The sequence below is a fragment of the Scyliorhinus torazame genome, chromosome 8 (genome assembly GCF_047496885.1).
Source record: "Scyliorhinus torazame isolate Kashiwa2021f chromosome 8, sScyTor2.1, whole genome shotgun sequence".
NCBI classification, from domain to species: Eukaryota; Metazoa; Chordata; class Chondrichthyes; order Carcharhiniformes; family Scyliorhinidae; genus Scyliorhinus; species Scyliorhinus torazame.
Window position 1 is genome coordinate 280624191 of NC_092714.1, and position 21815 is coordinate 280646005.

The 21815-nt window shown below is 44.1% G+C and overlaps 1 protein-coding gene across 2 annotated transcripts in view; it reads right to left on the reverse strand.

Moving 5' to 3' along the window:
- Positions 1-1560: 1560 nt before the first annotated feature.
- Positions 1561-21815, reverse strand: part of LOC140428684 (short transient receptor potential channel 4-associated protein-like) — a 140874-nt gene continuing 120619 nt past the window's right edge. For both annotated transcript variants that reach the window (XM_072515416.1, XM_072515415.1), the window contains exons 16-19: positions 20906-21017; positions 18313-18425; positions 14560-14766; positions 1561-7502 (exon numbers count right to left, since the gene is read on the reverse strand). In XM_072515416.1, coding sequence (XP_072371517.1) covers positions 7365-7502; positions 14560-14766; positions 18313-18425; positions 20906-21017 — 570 coding nt within the window. In that variant the 3' untranslated portion in view covers positions 1561-7364. The remainder of the gene's footprint in view (positions 7503-14559; positions 14767-18312; positions 18426-20905; positions 21018-21815) is intronic.

Sequence of the window (21815 nt, forward strand, 5' to 3'; positions counted from 1 at the left end):
ACTGCTGCCGCCACGGGGGATACAGGACAGAGTGGTCTCCAGTACCTGGGTGGGAGGGGAAGGTATCAGATATTTACCAGGAACTTTTGGATGCGGAGGAATCTCCGGTGGAGGAGCTTAAGGGCAAGTGGGAGGACGAGCTAGGTGGAGAGATAGAGACGGGTCTGTGGGCGGATGCCCTAAGCAGGGTTAATACCTTCTCATCATGCGCCAGGCTTAGCCTGATATAATTCAAGGTAGTCCACCGGGCACACTTGACGGTGGCCCGGATGAGCAAGTTTTTTTGGGTAGAGGACAGGTGTGTGAGGTGCGCGGGAAGCCCTGCAAATCATGTCCACATGTTTTGGGCATGCCAGAAGCTTAGAGGGTTTTGGCAGGGTTTCACTAAGGCAATGTCCACAGTTCTCAAAACACGGATGGTGCAGAGTCTGGAGGTGGCAATCTTTGGAGTGTCGGATGAGCCGGGAGTTCAGGGGGCAAAAGAGGCCGACGTCTTGACCTTTGCCTCCCTGGTAGCCTGGAGACGGATCTTATTAATGTGGAGGGACTCAAGGCCCCCCCGTGTAGAGACCTGGGTTAGTGACATGGCTGGGTTTATCAGTCTCGACAAAATAAAGTTCGCCTTAAGAGGGTCAATGTTAGGATACACCCGGAGGTGGCAGCCGTTCGTCGACTTTCTTGGAGAAAATTGAAATGTCAACAGCGGAATTCCAAAGGGGGCGGGGGGGGGGTGGGTGGAAGAAGAGGGCCCGGCTGTTTGTTTTATGGTTGGGGTGTGTGAAGATTGTGATGAGGGTGGAAATGTTTATTGTACCATGTTTATGCCACTGTTATTGCTATTATTATTAAAATTGCAAATACCCTAATAAAAATATATTTTTTAAAAAGCTTTGGTGTCCTTATCTGAGGAAGGATGTTCTTGCTTTGGAGGGAGGGCAGCGAAGGTTTACCAGGCTGATTCCTGGGATGGTGGGACTGTTATCTGAGGAGACACGAAGTCGGTTAGGATTATATTCATTGGAGTTTAAAAGAATGAGAAAGGATCTCGTAGAAACTGATAAAACTCTAACAGGATTAGACAGGGTAGATTCAGAAAGAATGTTCCTGATGGTGGAGGAGTGCAGAACTAGGGGTCACAGTTTGAGGATAAGGGGTAAACCTTTTAGGACTGAGGTGAGGAGAAATTTCTTCACCCAGAGAGTGGTGAATCTGTGGAATTCACTATCACAGGAAGTAGTTGAGGCCAAAACGTTGTGTAATTTTAAGGAGGAATTCTAGCTCTTGGTGCTAAAGGGATCAAGGGATATTGCCCTCGCACCTAGCTCCTCCAGCACTAATTGACCCTGGGTTCTCTAGTCAGAGGTTCAACTCCAGAACATCAGGAAATTCTTCCAAAGAAATGTTTCAAATTCCAACTTTGAAACAACTATTAGTTATGATTGGGCAGCATTAATGAAGGTCCTTATATCTATCTAATAGTCACTTTAACTGTAAGACAACCAGATTTCATTTTCAAATGACTATCTGGGAGCGGAAGTGTACCCAAATACCACGCTAATGGAAGGTAATCATAAGCAGTTTTATTGTCATGTACAATAAGGTTAAATAAACAATGATTAAAAACAATATATATATATATATATATATATATATTTTAACTGGGGAGCAAAGACACATATGGGTGCAGGCAGCAATTGAACAATCAGTAAATCCTGGATCTATGTCAATGCTCACGTTCTGTGGAAAGGATGTAACTCTCAGAGGTCTGTTTGGCTTCGCAAGTCAAAATGGATCCATTTCCTAATCTGCCTAAACTCTTTCATACAAACACATAATATTCAAAACTTAGTTTCATGGCATCAGATTGGCAAATGACGAGTTTCTGACCCTCCACCATGATGCGGTTTAACAGAGAATGTGGTTGTCTAGGTTGTGGATGTCTTTGCTGCAATTTATAAGGACCAAATTTAAACAAAATGCGATGCCAAAGGACAATAAGTTGCAAATCTCTTCTGCCAAGACACAAGGGAAACTATTGAAGGTTAAATGAGTCACATTTCAAATGAGTGTTTTTAGTTGAAGGGTGATCCAAGTATAAATGGTTACGGGATGACTTGAAGCATTAAGATTTTGAAACAATAGGACAGGAAGAATTTTTTTTCACAAACTTGGGGACGGTCAGACTGGATCGTAAAATCAGAGGCGGGTCACCCAGAAAAGAAGTTAGGAATTACTTCCTGCAAAAGGGAAGCAGAAGTGTGGAACACGCCCACAATAAGAGCAGATACCATCTCAATTAATCATTTTAAATCTGAGGCGGATAGATTTTTGCCAGACAAAAGGTATGAAATGATATGGAACCAAGGTGGGTCAGTGAGCAAACATACAGATCAGCCATGAATGGTGGCACACACTTAAACAGAACAGTAGGAACTTGTGGCCAAATGAAGATGAGAAACCATAAACAGAGCATCACAGTAAGGTGGCTGCAGAAATTCCAATAACTTGAGATGGAAGGACTCATGTCAACTCCTGATTACCACCAAAACACTGCCCCGAAAGGCAGAAAGCATTAACCATTACTCAGTGAACATCAATTTGTAAACTACAGGAAATGTGTGAGGTTGGCAAAAGGGTAGTTTTAGATCCAACAGAATTCTCTTTTGCAAATAAATTACACAATCACCAGTCGATTGAACAGTCAGCCCTGCAGCCATTTCTACTATGAAGCAATAACTGGATAGACTTTCCTGGTGATGGGATTCCCCTCTTCCTCTATACAAAGCAGAATACACTTGGGAACACCCACATCCTCATTCCTAGGTTAGTCTATTATTCAGAGTGCATTGGACTCTCAGCAATATAGCATTTACAAGGAGCATGAGAATTCTTTCAGAAATGTCTCGCTGCAAGAACAGCCCATTTGAAGCCATCGAACAAATTACAAGCACACAATATGACAGGGACAGTGACAGCTTTGACTCATTCCTTTTGAACAACACTCAGGGAATCTCTACTCAGAACTGAAGTACAACCTCAAATAAAGTCTGGATTTTAATCACCTGCTCCCAGCCATTTTCCAAGAGGGCAGTAAAGGCATTAGGTCCTAAACTCAAATGAAGGCAACAAAAGGCTTTTCCCTCAGCCTTGCACCACTTGCATAAAACCTGCCCTACCCATTCTTCACTAATAAAACACAGCCTGCTCTTTTCCAATGACTGCATGGGTACTGCCCATGCAGTAACAAGCTGAAGAAACAAGTGAAGATTGACAGTCATTCCCCATCTCCATAAGATCCCGCATGTAGTTAAAATCCTGGAACAGGCTCGGATCTGCCTGACATGGTCCATAAAGGACAATCAATCCAGCATACCCTGTTACTTATTGAATTTCCATGCTTGTGCGTCACATATGCTTTGGGCCAGTGGCTTAGTCAAGATTTCAAGAAAATGACCACATGTTGGTTGGAGTGAGCTGGAATAGCTGTACAAACTAAATCACTGAGGAACCTTTTATATCCAGTATGATGACAGACTTGGCAAACTGAGCAATAATTTTGCATCATTTTAGTATAATTGCACGGCCTGACGGATAAGGCCGCTCACTGATGCTCTTAACTCGGGTGCAATCTCCTGGCAGCTCCTGGTCTCACAATGTGCTTCATCATAATCCAAACATTGCTTCTGCTGATCTGTAGAGATTGAGCACAACCTTAAAGACTCTTAAACCTGTTCTATTCCTTTGCAACCAATGACAGAAATACTACGGTGTTAGTATAAAGTTCTGAAACATTTGCAAAGTTCTTTACTGACCCATTATTATTGACGCAGCATTACAATATTCATAGACTGAGCAGATGTATGGCTGCCATCTGTCCTTGGGTTTTTCACGGAACTGCAAATGCGGCCTAGTACAGGTAATATTACACCCAGCAGCCCGAAGGGTTATGGATGCAGGGGGTTAATTAAAAGTTTTCAAATTGAGATTGGTCACTTTTACTTTGAGGTAAGAATGTCATGGGATATGGAGCCCAGGTGGGTAAAATAGATCATCCATGACTCAATCGAATGATAAAACAGGAACAAGGGGCTGAATGACCCAATTCTGCAGCCATGCACGTTTTCCTAAATGGGAATCCCCCATCATCCCCGAAATGGACTGCATGCAAATCCATAAAACAGATGGCAATCTGAAAACTTTGGTTTCAACTGGAACTCAGCAATGGACTGAATGAATGGGAATGACGTAGAAAATCTCATGGCAGAGAATGCAAAATCTTTTCAGTGAGGCATGTTTAGAGCTTCATCAGATTTAAACCTAATGTGGGAACTCCGTATATAATAAAGGAATTATTGGGTTGGAGCCTAAAATCAGAGAGTCTGGTCACATAACAGACGTATGAGCAAACATGTTTTGGCGAGTAGGAATGTACTGAAACATATAATCTTGAAAAGGTTTCAACAACGAAAGGGCATCAGAAAGATGCATTTGGTTAAGCCCATGGCACGACAGTTGTGACTCCCTGTGTAGATGAGTCAAAGGCGACTGGAAGGGCAATAGTAATGGGAGCTTTGATAAATAGGGAAATAAGACGGGGGTTTCTGGGGCTGCAAGCATGAATCTGCTTTTGACATTGGCAGCCACAAATTCTGAACTCTTGCTACAATAGAGTTTGAATTGAGCATTTAGCTATTTGCTTACCAACCAACATTGACCCAACCTCTCCATAGCCAATGGCCTTTACCTGGTCCAGGACACCAAGGTTTCCAGAGGCGAAAGCAAAGTATTAAACTCATACCAGGTTGTCGAACCCAAAGGCATAAATTAGACAACCATTGCAGAACACATCCAGGTGGGTGGAATTTAAAAAGACCTCTGAGGGCTCCCACATAGTGAAGCAAGCAGCTGAACATCAAAGCCCAGGTCCAAACCCTTTTCAAGTTACTGCTCAAAAAGCATTGACTTGGAATTGGGCACAAGTCTGCAAGGTTCACAATGCAACTGCACTTGTACAGAGCCTGTGACATTCACAAGGTTCACAGCCAGATGCAGTCAAGGTTCACACAATAGAGATCATTCAGATGAGGCACTGGTGGTGATGAGGGGCTGCGGAACTAAGAATGCAACAATGATGACAACCTTCAAGAGTAGACAGGAGGGAAGCACATCATTGACTGGAGGTTTATATCTCAGTTTTAATTAGCACCTTCCCCACAAAGTCTTAGTATCTTTCTCTCACAATCTGGCTGACATGAAGAAAACACTAGATGCAGAGAGCACATTCCCAGCCTGGTCACTTTGGTCGGGGAGATGTGGAGGGTGGTGACCTTAAAGGTCAGCACAGCACACTGTGGCAGTGTTTTATTTAACAGTTCTCAACTATTACAAACCAATTCCTCTGCCCTCCTCAACCCCCTGGAAGAAATGCCAATTATGGCCAATGAAAGAACTCTTAACCCTAATCAGAAGTCACTCAAATATTTTTCCCAGGTTCACAAACTTACAACAGGTTGACAACCACTTCACCAGCTCTGACCCAAATAACATGCACACCAATTCAGCAAAAGTTTAGATAGGAATATAGGGAGATTGGTTTGAGATTCCAAAAATGCGTAAAAATATTTAAATATGTGAAGGAGATCAGCTGCAAAATGGGAGAAAGTCTGCAAGGCAGCTTCACACGGGTAAAATGTTCTCACTGGTGGACAGCACCTGGCTTAACATCCAGAAGCTTTCAGAGAGGAAAGAATTGTTTTGAAGCTTTGAACCAGGAATGAGATGACATCACCTTGAGATTGAGATGAAACTGGAGACCCACCATCAGATTTCTGCGATGCACTGGAAGGTGTAACACAACAGCTAGAATCACGCTTAATCCAAACACTAACATTTTGTATCCACCTCATCTTTATTTATCAACTTAAACACCTCCATCACCATTGATAGACCTGCAATCAACAGTACTTCACCCTTATGTTCATTGATCATAATACTCCCCAGTTACAACATTTGGAAAGGTGAAATCTGTCCTGGATTTCCACTGTGCATGTGGACATGGCACAAACAATTCATGTCCTACATAGTGACTGAAATTGTGATGTGGAATTTTGTCATTTCATGTCTCACAGGATTTTTAAAAACTTCCACCATTTTTCCACAAGAATCATAAACTGCACTAACTCAGGCACATTAAATCATTATTTTACACATGTACATATTCAGTCCACTCATCTAGCGAAGTTAGATGGTTTCAAACATGTATACATAAATCAGCCTTCAATAACAACAACAGATGCTCTCCTAATGGCTCAGGTTTTATTCTGAGCTTCACAGACCAGGTAGACCGTCTTGCCAGCAGCAGTTGATCACAACCAGCACGGCTTCAGAAAACCACAGGGTGGTCAGAAAGATCGACTCTAATCAATGTTTCCAGCTGTTCGGGAAGACTAAGCTAGACTTAACTTTCCTGTCCTATAGTCTGCAGGCACTCACTGTAAAATATCAAGCTTGGGCGAGGTACTCGGGGTGACCAGCAACCACAGAACTGCACCCAGTAAGCAGACACCTTCTTCAGGAAGAAAATAAGAGAGAAAGTAAGACTAAACAGACGAAGAGGGGAAAAGCTCAATGAATAACCATGCATTAGATCCCTTTACAAAATGGAACCTTTCCAGACTTGCTCTACAAAAACCTAATGGAATATTCCGTAGATTGTGCAAGTCAAACTTTGGGTGCATTTAGTACATAGCATATATTATAAACTATGAGTATCTAATAAGCTTAGGTAAGTTTTAAGTTCGATGCTTGAAAGCAGATTCCCAAGAGAAACAGCTTATTCAAACCTGATGTTTCACTAAAGTACTTAAAATAAAACAATTCTGTGAAGGAAATAAAACTTTTAAATTCTCAGCATACATTGACACTGATTACACGGAAGGTTGCTCTGTTAGCCATTAGCATCTTCAATAGCCAAGAATTGCAGGTGGGAAGATGCCAAATGACACTTAGAAGTAAATATTTAAAATACAGAATTCGAATTGGACATTTAAAAAAAATCAGATCTTAAAAGTGCCCCACAGTATGTTTAGCCAAAGGCAGTTCTGGTTCTCAGGCAGTTCTTGCAATAAGAGATGGAACACTTTCTTCCTCTCCCAGTAACACAGGTCCAGACAACCCAAAAGGATGTTAATATTGACAAAAGGCGTGGTTATAATAAAAACAGCTGCTCCAATCACCAACCAGCTCTTGTAATTCCAGTCCTGGTGCGAACAAACATCAGACAACAAAGGCCTGAAGGATCCATAGTCTTGCGCTTACTCGGCAGTTTTATGGAGCATTAGTCCAATTAATTCACAAGCTGCACATCAATCTTCACTGAAGTCCTTATCAATATTCATGTACACTTCATCAATGTAGCTAATGATTGCACAAGGAGCTGTTCGGTCGGGACATAGGAGCAGTGACACAGTCTCTTTCCAGTAACTGAAGCTAATGCAGGAGCTCTGTGGGAGGAAGAGAATCAGGTCTTATTAAAACGGTCATTAAGTTTCTTCCCTCAATCCCAAAGGAGACAAGTGAAGTTGGGATATAGCCCCTGGGTCCCAACAGTCATACCTCACCCAACCGTCCATTCATCTCCTGCAGGAGGTGCTTTTTGATATAACAAAGGAAATCAGCGGGGGATTGATAGGTGTGTTTAAAAGAATAATTGCAATGGGACAAGGTGACTGGATAGTTGACGTATCCACTGGACAAGAGATCAAGAACCAGATGTAGATACAAGATTAAATGAGGGATTCAAGAACAGAAACTGCTTCTTTTTTTTTTTTAAAACAAAGTTGAAAGGTTGAGAATTTTTGACTGAAGCCGAGGCCATGTGAACAATTTGGTTAAACTGGTGGTAACAGGAAAAGGGGGAATAAAAGAGAATTTGGTAAAACATAGAAACATGTAGAAAATAGGAGGAGGCCATTCAGCCCTTCGAGCCTGCTCTGCCATTCATTATCTTTTTTAAAAAAATATATATTTTATTGAAATTTTTTTTCCCTGAGCAACATTTTTCCCGCTTACAAAACAAGCGAAACGATAATAACAAAACAGAAATTTTTAACTTTTTAACAATAATAATAATACACAAGTAACAAAACCTCATACTCTATTGACCTATACTCAACTAAACCTCCTCCCCCCCCTCCCCCGGGTTGCTGCTGTTGGTCATCTGTCTTCCCTCTAACGTTCCCCTAGGTAGTCGAGAAATGGCTGCCACCGCCTGGTGAACCCTTGAGCCGATCCTCTCAGGGCAAACTTTATCTGCTCCAGTTTTATGAACCCCGCCATATCATTTACCCAGGCCTCCAGTCCGGGGGGTTTCGCCTCCTTCCACATGAGTAGGATCCTGCGCCGGGCTACTAGGGACGCAAAGGCCACGACATCGGCCTCTTTCGCCTCCTGCACCCCTGGCTCTTCCGCAACTCCAAATAGAGCTAGCCCCCAGCCTGGTTTGACCCGGGCATTCACCACCTGCGAGATCACTCCCGTCACACCCTTCCAATATCCTTCTGCCATTCATTATCATGGTTGACCACCAAGTTCAACACCCCGATCCCACCTTCGCCCCACATCCCTTTAGCCCCAAGAGCTTTATCTAATTCCTTCTTGAAACTACACAATGTTTTGGCCTCAACTACTTTCTGTGGTAGTGAATTCCACAGATTCACCGCTCTCTGGGTGAAGAAATGTCCGCTCACATCAGTCCCAACAAGTTTATCCCTGATCCTCAAACTATGACCCTTAGTTCTGGACTCCCCCACCATCAGGAACATTCTTTCTGAATCTACCCTGTCTAATCCAGTTAGGACGAATGTAATATCAATCCTCATATCAATAACAACGATCCCATCCTCCCACCAAATCCCAGACATTTGCCCGCATGTTAACATTTTAAAAAATGACAAAAAGGAATCACCCATAGTCACCATTAACACATTCAGTCCCTCTCCCCCCAAACAACCCTGTTAGAATGTTATAAGTTTCTATAAGATGCCCTCTCACTCTTCTAAACTCCAATGAATATAATCCTAACCGACTTTGTCCCCATCTATTATGGGTGATTTTAATCTGCATACAAATTGGGCAAATCAAATTAGTAACAATACTGTACAGGAGGAATTTCTGAAGTGTATACGGGATGGTTTTCTGGACCATACATTGAGGAGCCAACTAGAGAACAGACCATCCTAGACTGGGTACTGTGTAATGAGAATGGATCCATTGGCAATCTAGTTGTGCGAGACTCCCAGGGGACAAGCAACCACCTGGAATACTGTGTGCAGTTTTGGTCTCCTTATCTGAGAAAGGGTGCTCTTGCGATGGAGGGAGTGCAACAAAAGGTTTACCAGGCTGATTCCTGGGATGGCAGACGGACGTACGAGGAGAGATTGAGTTGGTTAGGATTGTACAATTTGATTTATTTTTGTCACATGTATTAGTACACAGTGAAAAGTGTTGTTTCTTGCCTGCTGTACAAACAATGCACCGTACATAGGGAAGGAAGGAGAGACTGCAGAATATAATGTTACAGTTATAGCAAGATGTAGAGAAAAGATCAACTTGATACGATGTAGGTCCATTCAAATGTCTGATGGCAGTAGGGAAGAAGCTGTTCTTGAGTCGGTTGGTACGTGACCTCAAACTTTGGTATCTTTTTCCTGACGGAAGGAGGTGGAAGAGAGTATGTCCGGGGTGCGTGGGGTCCTTAATTATGCTGGCTGCCTTTCCGAGGCAGCGGGAATTATAGTTAGAGTCAATGGATGGGAGGCTGGTTTGCATGATGGACTGGGCTACATTCACAACCTTTTGTAGTTTCCTGAGGTCTTGGGCAGAGCAGGCTCCAGAGCAGAGCAGGTATAATAATAATCTCTACATTAACACTGCAATGAAGTTACTGTGAAAATTGGACATTCTGAATTCTCCGTGTACCCGAACAGTCACTGGACTGTGGCGACTAGGGGCTTTTCACAGTAACTTCATTGCAGTGTTAATGTAAGCCTACTTATGACACTAAGACACTACCCGTAATCCCACGCGCTTTAGCTTTACATAGTAATCTGCGTGAGACCTTATCAAAAGCCTTGTGAACTCTACTAGTTACATTTTCAAAGAATTCTAGTAGATTTGTCCAGCATTTTGTCCCTTTCATAAATCCATACCACTGCTTTCCAAATGCTGTGCTATGAAATCCTTGATGATGGGCTCCAGCAACTTCCCTACTACTGGCGTTAGGCTCACTGGTCTATAGTTCCCCGTTTTCTCTATACCTCCCTTTTTGAATAGTGGGGCTTTATTAGCTACCCTCTAATCTGAAGGCACCATTCTAGAGTCCAAAGAATTTTGGAAAATGACCACCAATGGATCTACTATTTCTCGGGCCACTTCTTTAAGTACTCTGGGATGAGGATTATCAGACCCTGGATATTTGTCCACCTTCAATCTCATTAATTTCTCCAAAACCATTTCTCCACTAATACTGATTTCCTTCAGCTCCTCACTGAAACTTGAGTTTCTCAGAACATCCGGTACATTATTCATGTCTTCCTTTGTGAAGGACAGCACGGTAGCACTGCTGCCTCACAGCTCCAGAGACCAGTTCCAACCTTGGGTAACGGTGGAGTTTGCACCGTCTCCCAGTGTCAGCGTGGGTTTCCTCCGGGTGCTCCGGTTTCCTTCTACAGTTCAATGACGTACAGGTTAGGTGGATTGGCTGTGCTAAATTGCCCCTTGGTGTCCAAATGTTAGGTGGCATTTCAGCTATGGGGTGGAGATGTGAGCCTAGGTAGGGTACTCAGACTCGATAGGCCAAGAGGCCTCCTTCTGCACTGTAGGGATTCTATGAAGACTGAAGTACGAATTTAGTTCCTCAGCCATTTTCCCCACCACCGTTCCTTTTAAAAAATATAAATTTAGAGTACCCAATTATTTTTTTCCAATTAAGGGGCTATTTAGTATGGCCAATCCACCTACCCTGCACATCTTTGGATTGTGTGGGTGAGACCCACGCAGACACAGGGAGAATGTGCAAACTCCACACAGTGAGTGACCTGGGGTCAGGAACGAACCCGGGTCCTCGATGTTGTGAGGCAGCAGTGCTAACCACTGCTTCACCGTGCAGCCCCTGTATTTTCCCCAACTTAATCAAACCCTTGGTCCACCTTTGCTGAATTTTAAACTGATCCCAATCCTCAGGTATATTGCTTTTTCTTACTAATTTGTATGCTTCTTCTTTGAATCTAACACTATCTCTAATTTCCCTTATAAGCCATGGTTCGCCATAGTTCCCTTTCTACTCTTGCGCCAAATAGGAATAAACAACTTTTGGAGTTCACCTATTCATTCGTTGTACGCCTCCCATTGTCCATTGTCCTTCCTTTCAGTAATGTTTCCCAGTCCGTCAGAGCCATCTCATGCCACATACCATCAGTTACCTTTATTGAGGTTCAGGACCCTGGTCTCAGAATCAACTATCTCATTATCCAGTATGATAAAGAATTCTATCATATCATGGCCACTCATCCCCAAAGGTTCTCTCTCAACTAGATTGCCAACTAATCCTCTTTCATTGCACAACACCCAGTCCAAGATGGTCTGTTCCTTTGTTGGCTCCTCAACAAACTGGTCCAGAAAACCATCCCGTACACACTCCAGGAATTCCTCCTCTATTGCACTGTGACTAATTTGAGTCACCCAGTCTATCTGCTATCAGGACTTGATGGATTGAGTTATAACGAGAGGCTGGATAGACTGGGACTTTTTTCCCAGGAGCGTAGGAGGCTTAGGGGTGATCTTATAGAGGTCTATAAAATAATGAGCATGGATATGGTAGATAGTTGACAGCTTTTCCCAACGGTAGAGGAGTCTAGAACTAGAGGGCAGAAGTTAAAGGCGAGAAGAGAGATACAAAAGAGACGAGAGGGGAAATTTTCTCACAGAGGGTGGTGAGCATCTGGAACAGGCTGCCAGAGGCAGTGGTAGAGTCCGGTACAATTTTGTCCTTTAAAAAGCAGTTAGACCTAGGAGAAATCATAGAGCATCAGCTCCATGCAGGCAGGGAAGAAACCAGGACCAGACGGTTTCCCGGCGGACTTCTACAAAAAATTTGCACCAGTCCTGGTCCCACACCCAAGGGACATGATCGCGGACTCACTGGCAGGGGGCACCCTGCCCCCAACGCTAGCACAGGCCACAATCTCACTAATACCCAAAAAAGATAAAGACCTGACGGAATGTGGATCATACAGACCCATTTCACTGCTGAACGTGGATGCGAAAATACTCGCAAAGGTCCTGGCTAAAAGGCTGGAGGGCTGTGTACCAGAGGTGGTCGCAGAGGACCGAACGGGCTTTGTCAGGGGTAGGCAGCTCACAGCGAACATCAGGCCCCCCCCCCCCCCCCCCCCCCCAGTAGAGAACACCAGAGGTGAATGTCTCCCTGGGCGCAGAAAAGGCCTTTGACAGAGTCGAATGGAGCTACCTCCTCGAGGTACTGGAACAGTTTGGGCGAGGAGCGGGATTCACTGCCTGGGTGAGGCTCCTGTACAACGCTCCCAAAGAGAGTGTCCGAACTAACACCACCAGCTCTGAATATTTCCAGCTATAGAGAGGAACAAGACTGGGCTTCCCCTTGTCCCCACTCTTGTTCGCGCTAGCGAAGTTCAAGTACGCCATCCAAGGGTCAGAGGGAGGCTTCCTGGATACTTGGGGGTAGTTCGTTGGCCTGTTCGTCGGGAGAGGGGGGGGGTGGGGAAGAGAATGGGGAAACCACAAGAGAAGAGGAAGGGTGCTGAAACCAATGGGGGAGGGGGGATATCATAAACCGATTCAGAGGGCAGCAAAATGTACGTACAGTTGGTCAAATGAAGGACAAAACAAACCTCTCTGTAAAATAAAGCAAATTAGCGCGGGCAAGAAAAATGTAATGTATATAAGTAACAACTGTTTATAAATGAGAAAAGCCAATAAAAAGATTTTTTTTTAAAAAAGCAGTTAGACAATTACATGGGCAGGGTGGGTATAGAGGGTTAGGGCCAAATACAGGCAAGTGGGACTAGCTTAATGATAGAAACTGGGCAGCATGGACTGAGTCATGGACAAGGGCAGCACGGTAGCACAGTGGTTAGCACAGTTGCTTCACAGATCGAGGGTTCCAGGTTCTATTCCCGGCATGGGTCACTGTCTGTGCGGAATCTGCATGTTTTCCCAGTGTCTGCGTGGGTTTCCTCTGGTTGCTCCAGTTTCCTCCCACTGTCAAAAGGTGTCAGGTTAGGTGGATTGGCCATGCTAAATTGCTTTTAGTGTCCAAAAAAGGTTGGGTGGGGTCGCTGGGTTATGGGTATGGGGTGGGTGTGTGAGGCTTGGGTAGGGTGCTCTTTCCAAGGGTTGGTGCAGACTCGATGGGCCGAATGGCCTCCTTCTGCACTGTAAATTCTAGGATTCTATGATCAGCTGGGAAGATGGGTCTGTTTCCATGCTGTAAACATCTATGACTCTATATGCAGATTAAAGTCACCCATAATCACCGATGTTCCTTTATCACATGCATCTCGGATTTCCTGTCTAATGCTATTCCCAACATTACCACTGCAGTTTGGGGGTCTGTATCCCACCCCTACCAATGTTGTTTGTCCCGCGGTGTTTCTTAACTCGATCCAGACAGAATTCCACAATATCGGTGCTAATATCTTTCCTCAATATTGTATCAATATCTTCTTTAACTCCACCACTTTTTCCTTTCCGTCTGTCCTTCCTAAAAAGGACACACAGATTGCCCTCAATGCTTAGTTCCCATCCTTGGTCACCTTGGAGACATATCTCCATATTCCCAACTATTTCATATCCCTTTACATCTGTCTGTGCAACGCATTTATCCATTTTATTTCAAATGCTCAGAGTGTTCAGCTACAAAACTTTAAGGCTACTGCTTTTCACATTCTTTGTGCTGTCCCTCCTTTTTACTTTACCGTGTCCTTATCTAATTCTGGCCATTGATTTCACTGTCACTTTTCTGCTGTAGAGCACACAGGATTAGGAAACTGCTTATGATGGAATAACTGGTTGGGATAAACGGCCTGGCTCCAGATAGTAATACTCACAAACCCAGAGCAAGAGTGACAATATTATTCATACAGACCATGAAAGCCACGCCTGGTCAAATACAGACAGGAACTCTTCAGAGCCAGCGAGAAACTAATTAACCCACTCAGTGCAGTTTAGGGTCCCAACTATTCACTGGAGGATGAGGAGTTCAGCACAACAAGTGAACTTTAAACCTTCCTTGGCATAGAGGAGTGATTATCTAATTCACCATTAAGTAATCCTTCCATCCATCATTCTTCTCCCAAAGTTAACATTCCTAACAAACAGCATTCCTCAAGGTAAACACTTCAAGGTGGGATAGCCATTAGATGAAGTTAATTAATATCATCTAATTTATTAAAGAGAATATTGAACTTGTAATTAAGATGATTGGAAAACCTCAAGATCCATGCCTCAGCTATCCACACTCACATTCTCCAGGCATGTGCTGTCCTTATCTTTGTTGAGGTAATGCTCTTGCCAGAAGCGCAGAAGGCTGTGGAAATTGTTGAGGAGGAAGCCCGGATATTTCTCACAGAGTTCCTTCTCCTGCAGGGCATTCAGATAGAATGGCAGTTTGCCCTTGCGTCTTGCCAGCATCAAGATCACCAGGCTAGTGTTCAGACAGCTAACATTTTCCTTCAACAGGAGAAACATTATGTTAGTAAGATGCATTCGCAGTCAATCTCTTCCTTCTCTGGCTCACTGTGATTCAAATAAGCACGAGAGAATTAATATAGAGTAGACGGAACAGACTTTACTCAAGCCGAGCGAGTGACCGGCCCAACTGAAGAGCAAAAGCAGCTTTTTGGTTTCTGCTTTCTTCACGCATCATTTCAGACATGTACAAAATTGTGAGGGGCCTGGGTAGAATTGATGGGAAGGGCCTATTTATTAGCAGAGAGGTGAGTGACCAGGGGACACAAGATTTCAAGTGATTGTGGTAGAAAGATTAGACGGGAGATGAGGAAACATTTTTTCACCCAGAAGGTTGAGTGAGTCTGGAGCTCACTGCCTGAAAGGGTAGTGAAGGCAAAAACCCTCAACTCCATGTTGGGACGTGTACCTTACCTGCAAGGCTACGGCCAAATGCTGCAAAGTGGGATTAGGCTGGGTGGCTCTTTTTGGCCGGCACAGATATAATGGGCCAAGTGGCATTTTTCTGTGTCATACACTTTAGGAACAAAAGTAGACCATTCAACCTATCGAGCCTGCTCCAACATTCAATTAGATAATGGCTGATCATTGAGCTCAACACCTCTTTCCTGCACTTATCCTATATTATAACAATAATAATCTCTTATTGTCACAAGTAGGCTTCAATGAAGTTACTGTGAAAACCTAGTCGCCACATTCTGGCGCCTGTTCGAGGAGGCCGGTACGGAAATTGAACCCGCGCTGCTGGCATTGTTCTGCATTACAAGCCAGCTGTTTAGCCCACTGTGCTAAACCTGCCTTGATGTCATTATTATCCAGAAGTCTATCGATTTCTGTCTGGAACATACTCAATGATTGAACTTCCAGGCCCTCTGAGGTGAAGAATTCCAAAAGTTCACCATCCTCTTTCTAGGATTCTATCATATTTTGCCTACATTAATAAAATGTTACAGATAAGACATCATTCTATAGTTAGGAACTAAATATGTCATTAAGAACCTAGTTATACCTCATTCAACAAGGTGGAAGTCCTTCAAAGATGTCTAGATGACATTAACACCATTGAAATGGAAGAATGTGTCATTTCACTGGTTGTTTGTGGAAACAGCTCAGTCTCCGGAGAAGCATAGAATCAGTGATGCAATTTCTTCAAAATGATGCCATCTCACAAAGCTCAGTGCTGATATATCCGAGAGTATCTGGAGTTTACTTTTTTTTTTACATCCTTCAGGATTACCCTTCACTGTTGGATCCAACCTCCTCTTATCCTGATTTTTCTTTTTATTATTTCACGGGATGCAAGTGTCACGGCCGTCCCCAACTGCCCTTAAGTGGAGTTCAGCCACCTTCATGAACGGTGGTGTACGCACACTCAGTGCTGTTAGGGAGGGAGTTGCAAGGTTTTCACGCAGTGACAGTAAAGGAATGCCGATACAGTTCCAAATCAGGATAGCATGCGGCTTGGAGGGGAACTTTTAGGTGGGGTTCCCATGCACCTGGTGGGCTTGGAAAGTGCAGAGAGGGGAATTTGGTTGAGTTTCTGCAGTGCATCTTGTGGATGGTACACGCTGACTCCACTGTGCATCCCTGGTGTAGTGTGTGGACGTTGAAGGTGATGGATGGGTGTCAATCAAGCATTCTTACCTGTCCTGGATGGTGTCGAGCTTCTAGTGTTGGAACGTCACTCATCCAGACAATTGGGGAGCATTCCATCACACTCGTGACTTGTAGATGGGCAGGCTTTGGGGAAATCAGAAGGCGAGTTATCCGCCACAGAATTCCCAGCCTCTGACCTGCTCCTGTAGCTACAGTATCTCTCAGGCTGGTCTAGAGTTTCTGGTCAATGGTGATTCAGAGTATTGAAGGTGGAGGATCCAGCAATGGTAATGCTACTGAATGTCATGAGAAATGTTTGGTTTCTCCCTTGCTGGAGTTGGCCATTGCCTGGCACTCATTTGGCACCAATGATACTTGCCACTTACCAGCCCAAGCCTGAATGTTGTCCAGGTCTTGCTGCCTCTGAACATGGACTGCTTCATTATCCGAGTAATTGCGAATGATGAACATTGCAGTGAAATCCCCACATCTGACCATGTGATGAAGAAAAGGTATTTGATGAGGAGTTGAAGAAGGTTGGGCCTAGGGCTTTAACCAGAGGTACACCTGCAGTGACGTCCAGAGATGGGGGTGATTCACCTCCAACAACAACCATCTGCCTTTGTACTAACTGTAACTCCAACCAGCAGAGAGTTTTCCCCCTGATTCCTATTGACTCCAGTTTAGATAGGTCAAATGTAGAGGGCAGTCATTCTCACCTCACCTCTGGAGTTCAGCTCTTTTATTCCTGTTTGAACTAAGGCTGTAATGAGGTCAGGAGATGAGTGACTCTGGTGGAACCCAAACAGAGCAGTGAGCAGGTTATTGCTAACTGCTGCTTGACAGCACCTTCCATCACCTTGATGATCAAGACTGGACTGATAGGGCGGTAATTGGCTGGGTTGGATTTGTCCTGTTTCTTGTGTACAGGGCACACCTGGGCAATTTTCCTCATTGCCAGGTAGATGTCAGTGTTGTAGCAGTACTGGAACAGCTTGGCTAGGAGCGCAACAAGTTCTGGAGCACAAGTCTTCAGTACTATTGCCTGAATGTTGTCAGGACCCATAGCGTTTGCAGTATCCAGCGCCTTCAGTTGTTTTTTGAAATCATGTGGAGTGAATTGAATTGGCTGAAGACCGACATCTGTGATGTTGGGACCTCTGGAGGAGGTGGAGATGGATCATCCACTCGGCACTTCTGGCTGAAGATTGATGGATAGTAAATGTCTTTAGGATCTGCTGAGATATTTCACCAGAACAGAATGGACAAATCAATTGTATTTGAGTCAACGTTCATCATGTTATTCAATTTCCTCATGATAGCAATTTCTGGTTTTCCACGTTATCCCACACATGTGCAGAATCCCAATTTGCTGTCAGGTTCAGAGGAGAAATATTGGTGAATGCAGAGTTTTGCAATCATGGCCACTGCAAAATCTGGGCCACTGTATTTTCAACCAGTGCTGTGTGCCCCCTTAACATTAGAAGGTGTAACTTTTGTGGATTCTTGAACTGACAGCAGCTAAATTAGAGTCAGAGTTAAAGGCAAGAGGTAGAGATTAGACTCCAAATTAGAATTCTGGCACAGGTGGCACTGCTACCTCACAGCGCCGAGGACTCCGGTTCCATCCTGGCCCCGGGTCACTGCCCATGTGGAGTTTACATATTCTCCCCGTGTCTGCATGGGTCTCACCCCCATGACACAAAAAGATGTGCCGGGTAGGTGGACTGGCCACGCTAAATTGCCCCTTAATTGCGAAAAAAAGAATTGGGTACTCTAAATTTATTTTTTAAAAAGAACTCTGGCTTAATTTGAATGAAAAGAGTAAAGAATTTGTAAGCTAGATGATATTAATATGATGTTAGTGAATAAGCTGAAGCAAAGATTAAGCTTAGTCAAAACGTAAATACTTCATAAAAGAATTAGGCTTACCTGTGTGAGTGTCTGTACTTGAATAATATTAATTAGCCGGAAAAGAAAGGAGAGTCGATTTTCCACCCGGGAGACGTAGGACAGGAGGCAGCACTGGGAAATCACTTCTGCAACTAAATAGAAGATAGTGCTCAGAATGACAGAGGTTAGCCACCCTTCCTCACAAAGGTTAGCGCAGGAATTATAAACCACATGATTTCACAAACCTCGCAGAAAACCACACAATTGTAGGAGTTTTATCAGCACAATGTAAACAGCGAAACTGCAGATCATGACTCCACCGGCTACTGAAATTAGAACCACCCAAACTCCACCTTTTTGTCACATGCAGCAATTTATCACCATTATTACTCAACACTGGCGCCCCACAAGGCTGCGTACTTGGCCCCCTACTCTACTCCCTGTACACACACGACTGCGTGGCAAAACTTGGTTCCAACTCCATCTACAAGTTTGCTGACGATACGACCATAGTGGGCCGGATCTCGAACAACGATGAGTCCGAATACAGGCGGGAGATAGAGAACCTAGTGGAGTGGTGTAGCGACAACAATCTCTCCCTCAATGCCAGCAAAACTAAAGAGCTGGTAATTGACTTCAGGAAGCAAAGTACTGTACACACCCCTGTCAGCATCAACGGGGCCGAGGTGGAGATGGTTAGCAGTTTCAAATTCCTAGGGGTGCACATCTCCAAAAATCTGTCCTGGTCCACCCACGTCGACGCGACCACCAAGAAAGCACAACAGCGCCTATACTTCCTCAGGAAACTAAGGAAATTCGGCATGTCCACATTCACTCTTACCAACTTTTACAGATGCACCACAGAAAGCATCCTATCGGGCTGCATCACAGACTGGTATGGCAACTGCTCGGCCCAGGACCGCAAGAAACTTCAGAGAGTCATGAACACCGCCCAGTCCATCACACGAACCTGCCTCCCATCCATTGACTCCATCTACACCTCCCGCTGCCTGGGGAAAGCGGGCAGTATAATCAAAGATCCCTCCCACTCGGCTTACTCACTCTTCCAACTTCTTCCATCGGGCAGGAGATACAGAAGTCTGAGAACACGCACGAACAGACTCAAAAACAGCTTCTTCCCCACTGTCACCAGACTCCTAAATGACCCTCCTATGGACTGATTTCAGAAACACTACACCCTGTCTGCTTCATCCGATGCCGGTGCTTATGTAATTACATTGTATATGTTGTGTTGCCCTATTATGTATTTTATTTTCTTCCCATGTGCTTAATGATCTGTTGAGCTGCTCGCAGAAAAATACTTTTCACTGTACCTCGGTACACGTGACAATAAACAAATCCAATCCAATCCAATGTGCCCTGGAGTTTACATTGGGTCAGCTGATGGTATCCATGCTGGGGATCAATGCAACTAACTCCACCAGAAAAAAAAGAGGTTAGATTATCCCAATCTTTCAGATAGCAAGTTAAGGTTCCCATTAAAAGTTCTGGCAACGCCTTCCACCAGAAACATCAAGGGTCACCGGTAATGAGGAAGATCAGGGAGACATGGCTGAATTCACTTACTTCATTGTCAGCATATTGTTGTAATATGGTATGAATGCTGCTCGTCACCCGTCAGCCTAAACTTGGATGTTATCTATCTCATGCTGACAGGATGCTTCATTATCAGAGTTCTGAATGGAGTTGAACGTATTAGGATCATCACTCATAACTTTATGGTGGGAAGGTCATGAATGAAGCAGTTGAAGATGGCTGGACCGAGGACACTATCCTGAGGAACTCCTGCAGTAATGTCCTGGAACTACAGCAAATAGCCTCTAAAAACCAGTCACTTTCCTGTGCACTAGATTGACTCCAGGTATGGGAGGGTTTTTTTTGCTTGATTCCAGTTTTCTTGGGCTCTTTGATCCTTTAAGGCTGTGGTGGGCAATCTGCAGCCTGAGGGCCACATACAACCCATCTGGATTTGGAGACATTTTGTTACCATTGTCCACACGCAGAGTTACCACATTTCACTGATTTCCATCTGCATAGCTTTTTCCCACTGCTACGACGGAAATGATTTGCACATAAAGCAAGTGCAAGTGAAGCGAGGGGTGTGCTAATTGCACATATCAACTGTGAGAGCCGTGCACTCAGTCTGCATCAATGTGCAACATACATTTTGTTTTTACCATTTGAAGTTGATGACAGTTCTATTAATATAAATTATTCAGCATTTTCTACAACTTGTGGAATATTTGGCGTGTATTAAATGTGTTTAATCTTATTCATGGGGTCATGGTCAGTGAACAAGTCCCGATTTCAATCTTGCAGCCCGTGATGAAGGAGGGCCACTCACTAGCCTAGGTTGCCCATCACTGCTTTATGGTCATTTACTCACACCTCTCGAGATTAACTCTGCATGCTACTCTTGACCCGTTTGCTGTTAGATTGGCTGTTCGTTTATCACAATAAATGGAATAAAAATCTGTGTCTGTGAGACACTGAAAAGTTTATACTTTGCCAAGCTCCTTCTGAGGGCGGCAGAGACAGAATGAACTGCCTCGTTGAAAAATTATTTCAACTTCCCACTGTTTGTAAAAGGACAACTTCATTTTCATTTTACCTTTTACAGCATCTGTTTGGCTCTCAAATCGGTCCAAGGACAACACAATACAGCGAACTAGCATGTTGGAATCCACTAAAGAACTGTTGATCTGATTCAAAAATATCTGAAACTGAATAAGACACACGGTGTCATGATTTACTTTATTTTAGTGGATGTTAGTACGTTTGAAAACATTACTAGCTGGAAATAGGTTAAAATGTACTCTTGCTAAATTGAGGGAAAGTCTTTGCTTTTCTCAGTAACTGACGGAGGTGGTCACGGTCAAGTTGCTCATCAGATAACTTCCATCCACATGAAAAAAAGTAGGGCCCTTTCTTTTTAGCACTTTCATTTGGCTACAACACTTCTAAAAATAAAAATCAATGTTCCAGCACAGGAACAGGCCTTTCACCCACTTGCTAGTGTTATTCTCAGTCTTATTCCTCTCGGCCTTCAATATTCTTTTTCAAGCTCCCATGCCATGATACATTGCATGAGTGAGTTGACAGGGGCGGCACAGTGGTTAGCACTGCTGCCTCACGGCTCCAGGTTCAATTCCGGCCTCGGTTAACTGTGTGGAGTTTGCACTTTCTCCCCATGTCTGCGTGGGTTTCCTCCGGGTGCTCCGCTTTCCTCCCACAGTCCAAAGATGTGCAGGTCAGGTGGATTGGCCATGATAAATTGCTCTTGGTGTCCAAAAAAGGTTAGATGGGGTTACTGGGTTACAGAGATAGGGTGGAGGTGTGGGCTTAAGTAGGGTGCTCTTTCCAAGGATCGGTGCAGACTCAATGGGCCGAATGGCCTCCTTCTGCACTGTAAATTCTATGATTCTATGACAGTGGGGATTATACAATTACAAAGGTGGGAGATGTTGTTTAAAAGAATGCAATCACCGAACAAGTTTAATTTCAGGACTTTGGACCAAGGC